The 20,165-nt window shown below is 37.9% G+C and overlaps 2 protein-coding genes across 3 annotated transcripts in view; both read right to left on the reverse strand.

The window, feature by feature from the left end:
- Positions 1-1,766, reverse strand: part of LOC107691199 (CD276 antigen homolog) — an 8,922-nt gene extending 7,156 nt beyond the window's left edge. The window contains exon 1 of the mRNA XM_016489696.1: positions 1,623-1,766. Coding sequence (XP_016345182.1) covers positions 1,623-1,636 — 14 coding nt within the window. The 5' untranslated portion in view covers positions 1,637-1,766. The remainder of the gene's footprint in view (positions 1-1,622) is intronic.
- Positions 1,767-9,589: 7,823 nt separating this feature from the next.
- The window catches only part of LOC107691183 (semaphorin-3D-like), an 89,001-nt gene continuing 78,425 nt past the window's right edge, over positions 9,590-20,165 (reverse strand). For both annotated transcript variants that reach the window (XM_016489680.1, XM_016489681.1), the window contains 12 exons: positions 19,771-19,899; positions 18,704-18,846; positions 17,754-17,868; positions 17,581-17,650; positions 16,972-17,116; positions 15,638-15,860; positions 14,737-14,825; positions 13,908-13,949; positions 13,519-13,676; positions 11,402-11,466; positions 10,999-11,132; positions 9,590-10,876 (listed from right to left, as the gene is read on the reverse strand). In XM_016489680.1, coding sequence (XP_016345166.1) covers positions 10,463-10,876; positions 10,999-11,132; positions 11,402-11,466; positions 13,519-13,676; positions 13,908-13,949; positions 14,737-14,825; positions 15,638-15,860; positions 16,972-17,116; positions 17,581-17,650; positions 17,754-17,868; positions 18,704-18,846; positions 19,771-19,899 — 1,727 coding nt within the window. In that variant the 3' untranslated portion in view covers positions 9,590-10,462. The remainder of the gene's footprint in view (positions 10,877-10,998; positions 11,133-11,401; positions 11,467-13,518; positions 13,677-13,907; positions 13,950-14,736; positions 14,826-15,637; positions 15,861-16,971; positions 17,117-17,580; positions 17,651-17,753; positions 17,869-18,703; positions 18,847-19,770; positions 19,900-20,165) is intronic.

A 20,165-nucleotide genomic window follows, 5' to 3' on the forward strand; every position in this document is an offset into this window, starting at 1 on the left:
TTTTACGGTAGTATACCGTTTTTGGAAGTGAAAAATACCGTATAATTTACAGTGAATAACCGTAAATTGACATTCCCAGAATTCTCTGCGTTACATTTCAAATTTCAAATTTGATGTTTTTTTGTTGAAATAACTGTTTCTTCTTATTTTTTTCTTATCAGTTTTGTATATTAGGGTTGTGTGTTACACCTAATGTTGTTAAATGAATGTTTATTGCATTATTTCAGTTTCATGTGTGTTACCATGATGGTGTTTAGTGCTTGTGTGAATGACACTGTGCGCACCTTCTATATTTTGTTATTATTTGTTATATTATTATTATTATTATTATGTATGTTATTATTTAAAAGCTGCTTGTGATGGGTTTTGGTTCATCATGTGACTTTCTCATCACCACCTGCATTTGGTGGTTATCAGTGTATTACAAAACAGATTTCAGTACTTTAATAGGTTGGTATATTAACATTATATCAGTTAATGAAATTACAGTATTTAACTGTAAATTTAAGTTAAAACCGTAAAACGTAAAATGTTGCTACTGTATTTGTTACAGTAAAATTCCAGCAACCACAGCTGCCGGTTTTTTACCGTACATTTTATGTTTTTTTTTACAGTGTATATAGCACCTTTCAAACACCCAAGGACACTTTACATAAGGTAAATAACAGATAGTATACAACATATAAACAGCCAAACAGCAGACAGAGGTGAAATAATATGCAATATACAAGATAAGTTACAAAAGCATAGAACAGAAAATTAAGGCAAGCAATTAATTAAGAAACATTGTAAATAGGTGAGTTTTGAGAGCAGTTTTAAAGGTCTGGAGTGAAGAGATAACAGAGATATTGTGGTAGTTTATTCCAGAGCTTGACAGCGGAAATGCAGATAGCCAGAATTTGGATACTGCAAGCATATTTTCAGAGCTCGATCTCAACGTATGGGCAGGGACATAGGAGAGAATTAATTCAGAAAGGTAAGAAGGTGCTAAACCATGACGGGCCTTGAAAACTAAAACAAGAATCTTAAACTGAATACGATAGCGGACATACGATGTGGGCAGATTTTTTTGGTAAATGTAAAAACACGAGCAGATGATTTTTGGATAAGCTGCAAGCGATTAAGGACTTCGTTGGGTAGGCCAAAAAACAAGGAGTTACAGTAATCCAGACACCCGTCCCAGAGCGACACCCCATAAGCACCACCACACTCACTAATGCATACAGTTTGCGTCTGAGAGCATTCTGAAAGACTGCTTGTGTGACATCAACATGTCAATTTTTAAATTTGAAAAAACATCTTTAAATTTCAAAGATGCTGAAACTGCTGTTCATGCGTTTATTGAGCTGGGTGGAAAAATCACAGTATACTCACTACAAAAAACTAGACTAGGCCTACACCACTGCCCAAAACACACTACGTAAAAACAATTTTTTAATGGTTAAAAGTTGATGGTTTGTAATGTTTGTAATGGTATTTGTAGTGGAAACCAATAGAATTTTCTGTGATGGTTCTATTGAGGTTTTTTTTTTCAGCAGGGAGGATCCCGCTAGCAAGTCGCTTTTGACGTTTGTTTTCAGAAATGATTGTGATATAACGCTGGGATATTAAGAAATACATACCTAATTTCCATCATGCGCTCCAGAAACTGTATAAACGACTTGTACAGCGTTGTCACCACACCTTATTAATTCCGATGTATTTATTTATAGTGATGTTACGTTTAACGCAAGGTTCTCCGACAAGGTGCTCCGAGAGACCAGCATCGCTTATGTGTTTACTGCTGTGTCAGCGCGCGGTTAAGTTTCACATTCGATATCTCTTAATCCTGGCTCGATCAAACATTACGTTGATTGAATAATGGTAGGCTAAATACAAGCACTACACACAGTAATATAAGAACACATATTTAGAAAACTTTTAATGGCCTACTGTGTAATTATTTATAATTATTATTACAAATTGATAGGCTATTAGTAGCTAATTATTTAGTTGTATTTAATTATTATTATTAGGCTGTTTGATTACATTTAATATATTAATGAAAACGATTGCAGCGTTGGTTTGTAAATGTGTCATTCATTATACATGTTTGGATTGAGTTTTCAGTGGATTTACACCCTTTTGATCAGCAGATGCCGGCAGCATGTGGAGTTTTGAGCGATTAGAAACAGTGAATCATTTTGCGAAGCAATTGATTCATTTGATTCAGATGAACGAAAAGCTTCATTTCGCTCCTTTACCCAAACTTCTTCATCTCGGGTGTTCATCATCACATCATATATATCATGTTTTGTCACAAACAATTAAGTAAAACGGAGTTAACTACTCGAAAACTCGAAATAATTGACTGTAGATGTGCAGTTTAGTCAGCAATTAAGTCTGAAACGTAATTGTTTCTTTTTATTATTATTTCACAGAGAACGTGTGCGTTTTGATTTTTATGAATGTTAAAATTTGAACTTGTTGTTATTCAGAGGTGAAAATCTAGGAAAAAATCATTAAAAATCCACTAGATCTATTTCTATTTTTGTTATTGTCGGTATGCATGTAATGTATGTAGCATGTGTGTATGTAGGCTATTATGATGTCTTTAACTTCCTCTTGGATGTGGTTAAAATCACCCTGTTAATTGGAAAGCTGTGAGGTAAAGTTTATTCTCTGAAGTCCTGTGAAACAAACAAGACTGAATCATGCTGAAGTGTTTTAATATCATGAAGATGATGTTCCTTCTTTTCAGTACGTTTACTGTCCATTGTACATTTCTTATGACAGTTATCATGAGGATTTATGATGTGTTAGCACAAATGTTTTAAATCTGTATTATCTGATTTTGTTTTCCCGACAGATCTGCTCAGATGGTGTCAAATTGCTGAGACTTTAACAGATTTGAAAAAAAAAAAAAGTGACATAAACTGTGATGTAAAAGAGGTGACATGGCTGTTACTGAATCCACCAGATCCTCCAGTTCTGATATTAAGCTCCTTCTCAAACCCACCAGCAACATTTTACTTCAATAGATTCAAACAGAAATATTCAGTGCAGCCTAAGCATCATGTCACGAATCCGGTCTATGAACTTCCGTTTGTTCACCACTAGAGGTCATTAGTGGATAATGACCTCTTGTGGTGAACAAACGGAAGTTCATAGACCGGATGCGGAGGTCCACCACATGGACTTTTTTTCTTTTCTTTATTCAATTTATTTGTACAGGGACAACGCACAACAACAGTGTTGTGCCAGAGTTAGCTATAAAGCTAATTTGTATCTGCAGTCCCTGGGCAGGATGTTGTTATAAAATTACAATATTAAGTCACACACAATACAGTACACACAACACATACAATATACAATATCACATCATACTCCATTAAATTACAAAACCAAGTCAATGATCACATATTTGATTTTCCTTAAGCCATACTTTAAGCGTAGTTTTAAAAATACTAAATGTTGTACACTCTCTAATATTAACAGGTATTAAATTCCATCTTTCTGCTGCTCTAACTGAAAAAGCTGATTGTCCAAAAACAGTTTTCTTAAATTTAGTTGAACAATCACCTCTAACTGATGACCTAGTCTGCCTGATATTATCCTTACAGAAAGTCACACATTGTTTAAGAGGTGGTGGTGCAAGATCATGAAATAGTTTGTACATCAAGCACACATCAGCAAATAATAAAAAATTGTCAAACGTCAATAATTTATCATTTTTAATAATATTGCAGTGATGATAACTCCTTGGCTTTTTAGCTAAGATTTTCACAGTTTGTTTATAAATAGTATATAATGGTTTTAACGTGGTTATACTTGTATGAGACCAACTTGTAGCACAATAAGATAAATGAGGGAGAATCATTGAGTGCATAAAGAGTTTAGCAGCAGCCACAGGTAATTGGTGCCTAATCCTAAAGATCATCAAGCTAGCTCTAGTACTTTTAGAGACCTTTTTAATATGTTTTTTAAAATTTAAGTTAGAATCCATAATCATACCTAAATCTTCCATGAACCTGTAATTCAATACCTTTATTGTTTTTATTATTTTTCTTTCGTACTCTATTAATATTCTCCCATACTTCTCTGCTATTCCCCTTTGCATCATTTATAAAATCAATAAAAAATTTTGCTTTCGCTTTTCTCAATTCCTTACAACTGTATTACGCAAGTGCTGAAATGTCCTTCTATCATGAGCTAACCCTGATTTAAGCGCTATTTTTAGAGCTTGGTCCCTCTGTCTCATTAACTTCCATAATTGTTAATTTAGCCAAGGCAAATTCTGCTTCTTTCTAGAAAAAGTGACATTTTTACTAAATTCACCCTTAATCTTATTAATTGTTACCATTAAACATTCAGAGGCAGCTTCTTAATTATCTGTAGACAGAATCTCATTCCAATCTAGTTTTTTTAATTCCTCTTCAAATTTGTTTTTAAGTCGTTTTGGTATAATATTTAGCACATTTTCTTTTTCTTGTTGATATAAAAACCTATATTTTGTTAATTTTCTTACCACTAATATAAGATTATGATCTGATAACCCTGTTAATAAATGTATTGACTTAGTTATTCTTTCTGGTTTGTTGCTAAATATTAAATCAATTTGAGTTTCAGATGATGAGGTGATTCTAGTAGGGCCCTGGATTAACTGTATGAGGTCAAAATGACTTACTATCCCCTGAAGCTTTTTCCTATTTGACTTCTCATTCCAATTTATATTAAAGTCTCCAACCAAAATTAACTCTTTATTTCGATCAAACCTCTTCAAGAGATTTCTGAGATGATCATAGAAAATACTACTTGATGAAGGAGGTCTATATATGCCCACTACAGTAAATGTCATACATGGAGATAAAACAATTGTTACAGCAATATATTCTATATCCACTAAAGTACTGAATTCAATTTCCTTACATTTAATGCAGTCCTTCACGTACATAAGCAGTCCACCACCTTTTCCAAATTTTCGATCCTTTCTGAAGACTTTATATCCCGGGACCAGATATGCAGTGTTTGGTGATGTTTCTGTCAGCCACGTTTCTGACAAGCAAAGCAAATCGAAGTTCGAATTTGTAAGTAACTGTTCCAGTTGTTCAGTTTTTGAGGCAACGCTTCTGATGTTTAAATGTCCCATAAGTAATCCTTTGGGCTTTGAACGCGAGTCCCATAAAAGTTTCTCATGATTTGCCATTTTAAACAGATGAAAATCCTTTGTCTCGTTGTGTGCACACAGTTTAAAAGTACCTTGTAGTCTGTTAACTCCAAAAGGCCGTGCATCGTCTTTAGGTCCAGGTCCTGGATTTTGATGAACGTCGCTCGCCAGAAGAAGAGTAATGGCTAAATAACTGATCGTTCTCCGGAACAATTGAGATGGTTTTCTTCTCTCGATAGATCGCAAGTGCTTTGTTGGAAAAGTCACTTTTCCATCGTTTAATATCACGGAAAAAGAAGTGAATTGGCTGCATAAGTCAGAGGTAGTAACAACAACTTGCGTGTCTGTCCACCGTTGATGTATGTTTGTTTCCCAACAGCAACGTAATGATAGAAACAAAAGGATAGCAGTATAGCCAATAACAATAATTTTCTGTGTCCTATCGGCAGTATTTTGGCATTGATTGACTCTAGTTTTGAAATCAAAGTGATCAGTTTTTAGTTTAAATTGGCAGCGTTTACACCTACAGCTCCTGCCCTGACGTCAGCGTGCGCCGCCATCTTTCACGAAGCTGAATCTTTTCAGCTGGCTTCTTTTCTCTCACACTCTCACACTACACAGACTGTCACACTCACCCTGGACTTCAGTTCCCACAAAACATAATCCAAAAAACTACTCAGTGACGAACGAGGACCCTTTTGAACCACTCTTGACTTTAAAGCATGGTTAAGACCATCACAGAAAAAGTCTATTAACATACAGTCAGGCAATTCTGAGCCATTTGCCAAAGCCAAATATTCTACTATGAGACCTGTTCCTCGAGTTAGAGACCTGCGCAAGATTCTGTCCCGCGCCCGCCCGCTCCCGCAGAAATAGGCCTATATCTTATCTGGTCCCGCTCCCGCCCGCAACATTCATGTTTTGTCCAGCTCCCGCCCGCAAAAGCCCGCATAAAAGTAATCTATATAGATTTTTTTTAGTACATCGAAGAAATTTACATGAAATGGTTCTGTAACATCTCCTAAACTCCACAACATCCCAGCATAAACACTCCCGATAAAATATTTGTTATTTAGGCTAAGCATCAACATTAACAAACCACTGTTATTTTTAACAGAAAAGCAAGCATGGGCTGCTGCGTGCATGGTTTGGCATGGCAGAATGCGAGCAGCGCTTCCTTTATTATCACTAAAAGCTGACATCTTAGTTAATCCGATATCATAAAGCTCTGTTATAACACAATAAATATATGCACAATGAATCGTTCACAGTGTCTACACTTCGTGTGTTAAAATGAGAGGATTCGAGAGCACGCAATTTCAGCACTGCAGTGAGTAGTTCTAACTCAATCACCTCTGATTGGCCATTGCTTTCCAGAAATCAACAGCTGAGTCTGTGATTGGCTACATTGCAACCCTTTAAACACGTGTTATAAATAGAAACTATGCCTAGCTCGCACGTCAATCATTTTAATGTTAATATTAGTTGTTCTTTTTGCTTTTGTGCAACAGATAAATAACAATTTATATGTTTTAGACTCAAGAGTTGTCCCGCGCCGCACTCTGTTGCGTTGGGTCCCGCGGGAGTGCAGGTCTCTACCTCGAGTGATCGTGTGCCCTGCTTGAGCGCTAGCAGCAGATTTGCAACGTTCATACCTGGCCAATGTTTCTTGGTGAAGCCGCTGGATCCTTGTTTGACCGAGTATTCTGTAACGGGGCGAACGAGACGTGAGACGTGCGGATCCATATGCAAGGCTTTATTTCCAAAACGTGGTCATATAACAGGCGTGGGTCAAACGATGGCAAACAGGTATTACGTGGACAAGACACAAGAGTAGTCCAGTAAACGGGCATGGTCGATCTCCGGCAAACAATGTCCAAACAGGGTAATCCAAAGGGGTAATCCGAAACACAAGCGATAGTCCAGGCGAGAGGTAAACAGTATCCGAACAGGGCGAGACGAGAGGGGAAATCCAAGACAGGCGAAATCGTTCAGGGCAGGCAGAGAACAGGCAAAACTAGAAAACAGGCTAGAGTACAAACACGGGAAAACAGACTATGAACAAGACTAAGGCTAGACTCAGAAAACTTGGAATGGCTCCGTAAAGTAGCTATCGCTGGAAGTAGAGATCTGCATTCCCGCGGCTCTCCCGCGGGAACAGCGGGACCCAACCGGATTTTTTGCGCCGCGGGATTAAATTCCCAAATAAAATGCGGTAGCGGTCGGTAACTCTGGTGTAATTTGAACGGGAGTGGGCGGTCTAACAATATCCCGTTCCCGACGTCCTTTTAGAACAGCATATCTGCGTTTATTCTTATTGACCGCCGGTAGGGTACAGCTTGCGCTCAGGACTGTTATGCACGCGCTGCACGCATGATTTAACGTCACACGTTTTCTTTGCGGGGTCTGTGCGCAGCATGTGCATAATGATGCTCAGAGCAGGCTGTACCTGTGGTAAATATACGGCCCTCAGACAGAACAGGCAGGTTGTCGATGAGTGACAGAGCAGAATAAGGATGGAGCAAAGTGTGGATGCGCTGTCCTTAAAGGACGTTCAACTCGGTTTTGTTTATATTTTGCTTAGCCTATCATTTTAAATGACAGATGTCGTAGCCTATTTATTTATTTATTTTTCTCTGCGACAATTTTCCTACTGTGTACAGCAAAATGTTAAATGAATTTAGTATTTTGACAAGAGAATAAAAATAGCTAGGCTATTTCTGTACAACCTAAATTTGTGCAGACTACACTTTTATTTGTTAGTCTAGTTAATCTATCTCTCTTTCTTTCAGTAGCGGAAATTTAAATGTGAGATTCTGGAAACGAGATCTAAATTTAGCGGGAACGGTCGGGTCGGGAAGAAAATGATTCTAAGCGGACAGCGGGTGAACAAAGAGTGAATATATAGCAGGAGCGGGTGGGTGCAGAATAGAACCTTGCGGGAGCGGGACTAAAAAAAAAACAGTCCCGCGCAGATCTCTAGCTGGAAGAGTGATAAATGCTAAACAATACTGGGCAGCGAGAGAGAGGAAGTCCATGGCTTATGTAGGGTGCGTGATTGGCTGCAGCTGTGTGTGTAATCAGAGTGAAATGGATTGTGGGAACTGAAGTCCAGGGTGAGTGTGACAGTCTGTGTAGTGTGAGAGTCCATGTGGTGGATAATGACCTCTTGTGGTGAACAAACGGAAGTTCATAGACCGGATTCGTGACACATCATCTGTTCATAAATAATGTCACTATTGATGAATTAGGAGATCATTACAGTATGAACATAACCAAAAATTGCACAGTTCAACAACGACACCAGACTATGCATTGCTGGTGAGTGATACTTCAGTTATTGCTTCATAAGAATGTCATAGTATATAATATACTACCTAGGCTATACACTAAGAAATGTCTGTAAAATAGGACCCAATGTACTGTCTTAATATGTATTATTTCTTTTCACAGGTGTTTTACCCATTTTGTTGTTGGACATAAAATATCCAGAGGACGATCACAAGAACTTCCTGCCACTGATCTACAGCAAACACCAGTTCAACCTCAGGAATCAAATGAACCTCCGGCAAATGACATGAGACTCATACATTGTTTTGAACCATCTATGTCTGTACAAAGACAACTGCAATATCCTAATAATGTTTTTGTGTGTGTGTGTGTGTTTAATTGAATGCTAATACTGTTTTATTAGTGTGTTTTATTACCTGAATGCTAGTATCTATTACTGTGTTAGCTGAATGCTAATAATGTTTTCCTCATTGCTTTTTCAGTACGCTGAGGTGGACTTTTCAAAACTGTGTAAGATTTTTAATGTGTTGAATGAAGTCTCCATTGCTCACGAAGGCTGCATTTGTCTTCTCAAAAATACAGTAAAAACAGTAATATTATGAAAATTTGTATTAAATTATGAATTTCCAGCATTATTCCAGTTTGATCAGTCCATGATGATGAGAAATCACTCTAATATGATGATTTGCTGTTCAAGAAACATTTTAGATTATAAATGTTGAAAATGACTGTGCTGCTTAATATATTTTTTTATTTTTTAGGATTGTCTTATGAACAGAACAGCGTTTAATTGAAATGGAAATCTTTTGTAACATTAGAACACCTTTACTAATAGTTTTAGTAAACTTAATGAGTCCTTGCTGAATAAAAGGATTAATTTCTTAAAAAAAAAATAATAATAATTTTTGAACAGTAGTATATAAAAGTCTAAAATCAGGTATTAGGATTTTAAATACATAGCAACCACTACCACATTAAAAGTATAGTATAGGCCTATATGTCTGTGCTCCAGAAAAGCTAGAGAGAGACATAAATGAGTAACCCAACATGTGAGCTTCATTATATAGCCTAATCAACATACATTAAAACAATGTACATTTAGTTTTTTTTTATCTAACTCACCACTTTAACCAACCAACCATGAACAGATTCCACAATGAGCCAAAGACAACTTTTCATTTAGTTATGGTGAAGAACAAAAGCATAATGATTCTGGAAGTCATTTTCATGGGCAGCGGAGAATATTTAAAGGCTCTTTGATCTTTAGAGGCCATTTTCTACTTACCATCCCCAGATGCTTTCACACACGAACACATCTTACACATACTGTACACACAAGGGCGCAGAGTGGAGAGATTTGCAAAGGAGTCATAAAACAAACAATATTTACTCAAGGATGTTCTCAGGAAAGAGTAGAAGAGATTGTTCTTGAAGGGGAAGGAAACATATGAAGGGAACAACCTGGGCAAACTTCCTCTGAACATGGAGGCACCTGATGTTGTCAGAACAAACGTTACATTTGTACACTTGACTCTGTCCAAATATAATAGTAATACAATGCTCTAGGGACTATTTAATCTACATGCCTAGTGAAAGCAAAAGAAGCCCGTTCATCTTTGCACTGCATTTCACTCAAAACAGTGCGTTAGCTTGTTCATTTTCAATATTAGCTTTCCAAGCATACCTAGCATTTAGCATAGGTGCTTGTATTTCAAGGTTGACAAACAATATAATACAATTAAATGTATGTGAAATGTGGATGCCACACTGTGCAAATTCATAACAGTTGCACAGCTACAGTCTGTTTGGTTACACTGTGTTAAAGCTACATGCTAACACTAGCACAGGCTACAAAATAAAACTTAAGTGTGGACTTAATAGAAGAATAATACAGTTCTTATAGTCTGTAGCCTTTGTTGTTGTGCTAACATTAGCATTCGCTTGTTGTAGCTAGTCGGAATGTAGCCTTTAAGCTATAAACAGGATACTAATTGTCCAGATGAAGTCACACAGTCCTTCTCTTCATCAAAAGTCTGCCGTTTCACCTCCGTCTAGAGGCCCGTTTGGAGGATTTTGTCGCCTAACCCTCGCTTTACGATTTTCAGACACTTGCTTCCACTTTAGCGTGTGAAGTTTCTGCTGTCGCCGTTTTTCACGGTACCAAAGTTGTTCACAGTACTCGTCGGCCGTTAGCCCGCTAACTCCCATTAGATGGAGTACCTTGTAGCTCCGCGGCAAGGCCGCGTAGTTTCCGGGATGGGTGTTCTGCGCTTTCGGCATGTGGTTCTGGGGGATGACGTGGAGTTCGTAGCGCGCTACCGTGCGGGAGAACGAGTGTTCATAGGCTACGCAGAGGTACAGGCCAGCATTAGCGGATGCTAAGTGCTGGAGGAGGAGCCCGCGTTGCATGTGGATGAGGTTTTCTTCACCTGGAACCAACTGAGAGATAGAAAGGGGTTTGAGTTAGAATAGAAGTGAATGATTTAAGTGTATAGTTAGTTCTTTACATATTTTATGTTTTTTCACGATTAAATCTCTTAAACAGGATGTGTTTGACAGACCTCTTTGCTGGTTTGGCTGTGGTTTGGCTGAATTATCCATTTGATCGTGGCTTGTGGTGAACGCGGGACACATTCCAAGAAGGTTGAGTTCGTCTCCACGGCGTAAACCGTCTTCAGCTCAGCATTCTCTGAACCTGTAGAGACGATTGGACAAAGTTTATTTTGTATTTATTTGGAATGTGTTTGTTTACTTCTTTAACAGCAAGGCCAAAAACTTGTATTAAGAGTGTAAACAAGATCAGTTTGGATTTCATATTGAACTGGTGCACACATCTTAGCATGTGTAAGTATCCATTTTGTACACTAGAGAGAGTAGTGTGCATTTTCTTTTTCCAGGACTGGCCAATATCACATACAACCTGAAGGTGGAAAGTGGTGAGGTGAACAGAAAGTGATTTATTACCGTCTCTCATGTCCTGACACTGGCTCCAGGGGTCTCCATACCTCACATCCTGCCTCCGGGCACGCCTGCGGACCACAAGTGGACATCACTGACCCTTAGATTTATTATTTGACAGGTTTGCTGGTGGTTTTCGGTATTATAATTCAAGCCATTTTCAACTAATACTCCAAATAAAATTAATCCAAATTAACTGTAACCAAGCCTACAATTTCTCTGTTTGTTAATAAAACACAATAAAAAATGTATATATTTAAGATTAGGGCTGCACGATTAATCGAATGCGATTGTTATGCGCATTTTGTTAGTAAATCCGGTTCTGTAATCAGCAGGAAATCATCATCACGTGCTTTCAGATGGAGCAGAATTTACTACACATAGCCGTAGTTCACTGACAAGTTACGCCAAAAAATCACAGACGATTTTATTGCGCGATTCTGAAATCGAAGAAATCGTTCGCAATAATGACAGCTGTTTGCATAGCTTCTCGGTGAACTACGGCTCCGTGAAGTAAATGCTGCTCCATCTGAAAGCATGTGAAAATACCACATTTAATAACATATTTTTACTCCAAACTCACTTCATAACGTCACCATTTCGATTTATCGTGCAGCCCTAACTGTAATCACTTCTACACTAAAAATGGTACAGAAACAATTTTCTCTCAGAAATTGCTAGTACATTTCACAAATAATTGCAAAGGAACAACAAGTAACGCATTGAAATTAAACATGACATTCTGAAGTACAAAGGCTGAAAAAATATTTTCTTGTAAAACACTCCAATAATCTGTATTTACAAATTTGTAAAATATTGGTAACACTTTATTTTAAGATGTCCTTGTTACACGTTACATATACTCATGATTCTAATAACAATAAATTATGCATAATTACATGCAAGTAACCCTAAGCCAAACCCTAATCCTAACCCTAACCCTATAGTATATAACCCTATAACATGTAGTTAATTCATATTAAGGTCATTGCACACTAAGTCCGAATATTTCGTCCGAAATTTTCGCACATTAAAAAATAAATACGACCTCACGTTATGTCAATCATGTTTACACACTGCCTCCGAAATATTCGTCCGTCATTAAAAAAAAAATTCAGATCGGGTTCGATTTTTCGCATCCGTAGCAAGCATTTTGAGAGGTGTTTTGAAAGTTCAGAGCCACCGTATAAGCGAACGCCAAAATCCAGAATGACGATTGTCAAATTCATCCACTTCATCTCGCTGCACAAAGCACTGTATATAGATCCTTGCACACTGAGTTCACAGAAATTGGTGGTCTTCTTTTTAATGTGGCTCTAGTATCGCTAGCAAAAGCATCAAACTGAGCCACTGACATCCTGAAGTAAACTTTGAATCGCCCGTGATAAACCCACTGCTCCTTAATAAGGACGGGGAACTCTCCTACCTCTCTATATCTCAGGATTGGATGGACCCAATATTTCCTTTCTTTTTCTTTTTTTAAGAAGCGAGAGGACAACAAAATCATCCTCACTGCTTGAAGACTCCATTTAGTGCTGTTTTGCGAATTTTTTTGCGCAACGGATTAATTAATACGCATCGGACACAGTGTGCAAGGTTTCTGTGCGTGATGAATTTTTAGGATTTCGAATACGAAAAAACGCATACGAAAATTTCGGACCCAGTGTGCAGAGACCTTTACTCTGTACATAAATGTATAATTACACTGTAACAAGAACACCTTAAAATAAAGTGTAACCAAAATATTCTTAACGTTTAATAAACCATACCATTGTTATTTATGGTGTCCTTGTTACAGTATAATTACACATTTAAGTACTGAGTAATATTAAGTAAATACATGAACTTGCTATATGGTTAAGACTAGGATTTGGTTTAGAGTTATTTGCATTTAATTATGCATAATCTATTGTTATTACTATAGTATAATATAGTTATTACTATAAGTATAGCAAGTAACGTGTAACAAGGACACCTTAAAGTGCTGCCATTTGTTATCATTTATTTAATGTTTCTTTTTACAGAAACATTCATTTAAATAATTGCTAAAATGCAAAAATGATTAGGCCTATATGATTTTCTGACCAATGAGAATATATTAAATGTAATAAAAATGGAAGTACCTTTTGTTGCTGGGGAAGTAGTTGGTACAGGAGGACCCGTCCCAAGCGCAGTATGGGTCACGAGCTAGACAGCAGTCTACACACGCTTTACCATATAGCTCACACCTCTGCACAGGCAGCTGGACGACCCCTTCGTCACTACTTACAAATAGCACTTGCTAGAGAAAAAATTAAAAATAAAATAAAACATGAGGATGTATGTCTAAATGTGATATAAAACAAACTAACCTTTAACAAATTACTTAAAAATGGTAATTAGAATGATAAACCCTTGACACACTTACAATGGATGTCTAAGAGGCAATACATTATGGTGGGTTTAAAAGAAAAAACATGAAGCTCCTATCGTTGTTAAAGTAAGTGGCCACCCACAAAACAAGCCCACTTACCCTCTTGGTGGAGAGCTCCATGCTTAGTATTGTGGTTTGAGTCTACAAAATAGAAAAAGAGAGAGAAAAAAAAAAATATGTCAACATAAAATGAATCATCTTCTGAACAAAGAGGAGGAAGACATGCATTGTGGACGCTGAATAGGAGCAGCTCATCATAACAGGCCCTTGTGAAAGTTTTAAAGCTTTCTGCTCTGTTGGTTCATTTCTCCTTCATATATAGCAGCAAATGAGCCTTAACTCTTAAAACGACTTTCTCCAAATGGCAGGCAATGTCTGCTATCATATGTCTCCACAAAGGTTTGATTGATACTTACTGCTCTGTAATACACATAATTACATTTTTGATGTGGATAAAATCACTTGAAATATTTATTCATAATGTACAAACTAATTTTTGACTGGAGATTTGAGGGATGCAGTGGTGTAAAATGAAAACTCTAAGGTAAATGCTATTGTGAATCCATCATTCTACTACAGAACATTCTACAGGCATCTCATATTAACCCTGTTGACTTCTGTTTGCTTTCATTCCCTTCATCCCCAGAGCAAAACCGAGACATTCCTCACTGTCTAAAGTTTTGGATAAATGAGATCTTTTTGTTCACTAAACACAATATTCTTGGTGTAACGCTGCCTCTCCTGTCCCTGGGTTTGTTCACTTGAGTAGACAGCCATGGGAAATCTGGTTTTCTTCTTTAGGAGTTATTTTTGTTTGGGAAGTGCTTGACATGAAAACAACAACCAATAAGAGCCCAGGGTCAGAGGTCATGAGTCCAACAGATGGCAGGATAAACAAGTGAGAAAAAAAAAACAGATTTTGTATTACCTTGAAGACATTAAGCTCTTCTAGAATGATTTCTTCAGTTTCCCAGTTCTCTTTAGGTACAGAGACCACCTTTAATACTCTCCCATCATCTGGAGATACAGAAGATTTGCCATGTGTGATTTCACTATACAGACAAGATAGATAGATAGATAGATAGAAACGAACGAACAATAGATAGATAGATAGATAGATAGAAACGAACGAACAATAGATAGATAGATAGATAGATAGACAATGTTAGAACGATATATAGTACGATAGAACAATGGATAAAATTATATAATGATCGATAGAACGATAGAAAGAACGAACGAACGAACGATAGATAGATAGATAGATATTCACATCAAACTTCAACCTGAACCATCAATTGTAACATCTTTAAATGTATCCCATAATGCACCCTTACTTCATTACCATGGTGAGTGAGCACTGGCTTTTGGCATGTGGATTTATGCAGCACCCTGAGGGCTGACAGCTGTTACACTGTTCTAGTTCTATACACAGTAAGATTGCGAGTCGGCTCTCTGTACACACAGGTTAAGCATATTTGTCCTGAACAGTGTATCTATTTGCCCTAAATGATTCACTTAAATGTGGCAGAGTTCACGCATACACCCACCAGTCCAGGAGGACAAATGTTAGACAGGAAAAGAAACATTGGCTCCTCAGAATGTCAGGATAATCCCTGGCAACAGGACCACTGACCAGCGTGGGAACAGAGGTCGTCTTTGATAGCATTTACTGGATCTAGCAGTGATTTCCATATTTGCAGTGCAATTTTAGGTCTAATGCTTTTATAATAGAGAACACCAACGGCTAGTTGTCAAACTTTTTTAGTAGTACAAAAAATCCCGTTCACTGAACACGTTGATCTTTTGTTGACTGCATTCCAACATACCTGTGCCAAGATGTAAGACATCATACTGGCCGTCCTCGGCATCAACCCTATCAACCACGAGCTTCTTCAGCCTGTAGGGGGTGTTGATCCGAGTGAAGACGGGACGCCTATGGATGGGCATCACTGGTTCCCACATCAGCTGATGGGTCCTCATGAAGCTCACAACATCATCTGGGAAATCTCGGGTGGACTTGTGCAAAGGGTCATAGGTTTCACTCGGACACTGAAGAGATATAGGAACTTTAGTTAAGCTTATATTCTGAATTTGGAGTAACAGTCCCAGACTAAGGTAAAAATAGTCAAAAACATTTACGCAGATGTGGATTTTGGCCACTGTTCGAGATCATATTGGGGCAAGCATAATAATTCTTATTTATTCATATTGAGACAAGCAGTTTTGAAGGAATCTTCTGTTGTCATGAACAAGTTGGTTTAGCGAAACCCCTCAAAACAGGACATGTTATACATATAGCATGATCTAGTATGATAAACTTTCAAGCTTTCTCACCTTGCTTGTGCAAAAGCCTGTTGTTTTTACCAGCTTTTTCCTTGTAAAACCAATAAACATGGTGACCTTCAAACGATATGCGCAAAGGAAAGAGCATGTCTGAATGAAATAAACTCAAGTAGATCTATTTTACTATGTGTGAAACAAGTCTAAAATATATTAATTGCACTTTCTAGTCCAGAGGTGTCCAAACCTGTTCCTGGAGGGCAAACATCCTGCAGAGTTTAGCTCCAACCAGCCTTCACACACTTGCCTGGATGTTTCTCGAAATCGTGAAGACCTTTATGAGCTGATTCAGGTGTATTTATTTATTGTAGGTGCTAATCTTTGCAGGACACTGGACCTCCAGGAACAGGTCTGGACACCCCTATTCTAGTCACCAAACCCCATAGTTTGAAAGGGTTTAGCTGTCAACTCACAGTTGAGGTCAGCTTCGTGGTTATGACTTCGGCAACTAATGGAGCAGACCTCAGAGCCCTGATAATTGACTTCCTTTTGGTGACCTCACCACTAAAAGTCTACACTCCAGCCACTTCACTAACCGCACTGACGCGTGACCCCCAGAGTGCCTGCCGACATTTTTACAACCCCCTTGAGGCAGTGCAGCTAGTGCATGGAGTGGCTGGCCACATGGTTTCCAAGCTGCCCCAACATATCTGCAATCCAGTATCAATCGTAGATCTCAAATCTTGCTTGCACTTATGCTCACAACACCAAGATTACAGTTTGAAGTCCTTCAAGTTGCCAACAGAAAGAGGCATCCTTCCACATGACAAATCATCTTCTCTTCTATACCAAACATAATTCCTTCCTGTTGAGAACTTACCGTCCCCGGCCGTGGATAAGGGATCTTCCCCTTGTATTCCATCCAGCGATAATCAGGGCTCTCCTTATGCGCAAAAGGCCCGTTGAAGGCGGCTCGGATGGAGGTCATGGTATAGACGCAAACGGCTGAACCTTTGAAGACAGAGCTTTTGAAAAGGAAACATGTATTAGCCTGATGCCAGGTTAGAATAACAGAGTTCCTCAAGCTTGGTGACCTTTCACCCTCCCGTTTGGCCTCGAGCTATCCATTCCTTGGGTGGGACACCGAGACGGATTGTTCTAAATGGATCGGGAGTGGGGAGGAGAGCATCCTGTGACCAGATTGTTAATTTTAGGGGCGTTTTGATACTGATGTCAGTTCACAAGACAAACTGAGATAATCAGATTTAGGTTGTTGGAACGAATAAAGGAGGTCTGAGAAACTGAAGAGTTAGTTAAATGGGAATGTGTGTGACAGATTGGTTGATTTGGATGGAGCCAATGATAATTCAGGAATTGAGGTAAACAAATATAACATTGACTGGAATGTGGCTCTAACAAGTTAAGAAGATTATGGGCTGGTGACCCAAAGAATGACTCATGAATCAGACTTTTCAGGTAATGAATCTACCTGGAAGTGGAGAAGACACCGTAGATGACTGGATTCTGTGGATCTTTGGTCTCCAAGAGAAATATGTCCTCTAAAAATAAAAAATAAAAATGAGAAGAACGGACGAGGATTGTAGTCTTGAGGAATGAGATTTTGAATTCACGTTAACGTGTAATTAGAGTGTGTGAACATACCCAGCTCGTCAAAGTGTGTGTCCATGCCTCCAGGTCCTGGTACAGAGCACACCAGCCTGGCCTTCAGGAAGGTGCTCCAGCGATTAATCAAGCTTCGTTTTCCACCTATGTCATTCTAATGAAAACCAAGAACATGTAAGACTACACTATAGGACTTTTCAAATCTGAACCAATTTTAAAACACTAGGCATCCTACACTTGCTCACTTTGTGTGAAAAACACACTGCCAGACCTTTAAGTTGTTCCAAACACAACAAACTCACGCAGAAACATAGCGCCTCATTGCTAGAAGAGGTATGACAAATTACAAAAATTTGTGTTCTAAAACTGGCTAAAAATATCTTTTGATAAAACATTTCTGATATCTTCCAACTGGATGGAATCATAGTTTGAAACTAAACTTTTGGAGTCTGTGCCCATTACTATGCAATTGTTTTTGAAATTGGCAAACTCCTGACTACCCAAAATATGCAGATTAGATCTGACTTTCGGCAACTAGCGTCAACTCCTCCGCACTACAAATTGGGGCAAAAACCTGTGCAAAATTCGAATAGTGTTTTCCAGCCTTAAGAGATAATATGACATCACAGTATCTCACTAGCAAAAATATAATAGTAGTACATTACATTTTTATACATTACCAATAAATACAGCACAAAATAAATATATAAAACATTTCAAGAATGCTCTGACATGAAAAGCCTGAACAGAAAACCTCATTTGCTAGATTTGTTGCTAGATTAGTGTTTAATTACTCTCAAACAAACCCCTCATTCATCCATTATTAGATACACGACTACTTTACTACTGTGCAACAGGTGATACTGAAGCTTACACATTCATTCATTAGTGTCTACAATAGACTCATTGATACTTCATACCAGACAAAGGTCTTTTGGATCCATTTCACATTTTTATTGGCTCATTACGGCACTGGACTTGGCGCTCACCTTGCAGACACGAGCCACTCGACTGTAGATACGCTTGTCGAGCTGGTTGGACTCTACGGCGGTCTCTTTGAAGAAGAAGTAGACTTTGTCATCGTCCAAGCTGTGTGTGTCAGGGATGGAATATGATCCCACAAACTCCGGCTCTGTGAAAAGAAATTGGCATCAGAGTGAGGCTGGAGGATGTCACAAAAGTTAATTAGGCAGCACCAGTCACCCCAAAACAGTGGTTTCCAAAGGTTTCAGTCCATGAACCACCTTCTTATCCACTGCCAACATTTTCTTAACCAGTATTTTGCCTTGTATTTTAGGAAAAATCACTGCACGTCTTTAAAACATGACACAGTTTTGACTTCATGACTTTTTTTTCCCTGTCTGCTGCAAGGAGTTCGAATACAGAGTAATCAGTCACATGATATAAACATCACAGGTGACTGGATCAAAAAAAAACAAAACTCTCCTATTGGACCCCAAAACGTAGCTGTTTGTAAATTATGTTTAAAAATTAATCCTTTTATTATAGTGATTTCCTTTAGTTAATAACAAATTATCTAAGCTAGCATCGATTTGGGTAGCTGTATGCTAATCAAACAAACTAATATGTTGATTGTATGCTAAGCTAAGAGGCTAAATGACAACTTTATGCTAAGCTAACAAGCTAATAATTAGAAATATACTAAACTAACAGTCTAATTTGTTAGCAGTCTGCTTTGGTAGTCAGATAACTGATAGCTTGTAAGCTAATTAAAGAAATATACTCCAAATGTTTAATTTACATTTAAACATTTACATTTACAGCTTTGGTTGTGTTACATATGATTTTAAAATGTTAATTGCCATATGTTAGACCTTCTTGCTTCCTAATTAAATTGGGCAAAACTGTGTTTAGAATTGTGATATCAACAATAATTTGGTGTTTTAACGTATCAGCAATGTGAAAGTTTATTTATCAATGAAACTTTTTAGCAATACAAATATTTTCTTGCACCCATACTAGCCTACCTTGGGAACTAAGGCCATGTTGTCTTGGCACACACAATAAAAACTGAATTTTTCATTTCACTTCTCACCATTTAGCCACTGGTCCTGGTAAGCTTCAGTGCGGATATAGTGTTGATTGCTGCTATGCACAGATGTGCGAAAAATGGCAGCGTTTGTTCCCATGAAGTCTACTGACGTCCCAGCATACAGGTCCCCATCTAAAGTGAGCATTAATAGCCATTTAATGAAAATCACATTTAGAACGACTTAAAATGACAAATGATTTTTCATGATACATGGCTCATTTTTAATGATTCTACCCTCTGACTCTAGATCCTTTGTCAAAATACTCTGTTTTACAGCAGCTTGTGTGAAAAGGAAATTTCGATTATTCCAAAGACATCATTAAATGGTCAAAAAGGTATCCGGTTGCAGTAATAGCCTTTAATTAGGTAGCATATGGTTTATGCATTAAGGTCTTCTG

This window comes from Sinocyclocheilus anshuiensis, unplaced genomic scaffold (genome assembly GCF_001515605.1).
Source record: "Sinocyclocheilus anshuiensis isolate Anshui unplaced genomic scaffold, SAMN03320099.WGS_v1.1 scaffold338, whole genome shotgun sequence".
Classification (NCBI taxonomy): domain Eukaryota; kingdom Metazoa; phylum Chordata; class Actinopteri; order Cypriniformes; family Cyprinidae; genus Sinocyclocheilus; species Sinocyclocheilus anshuiensis.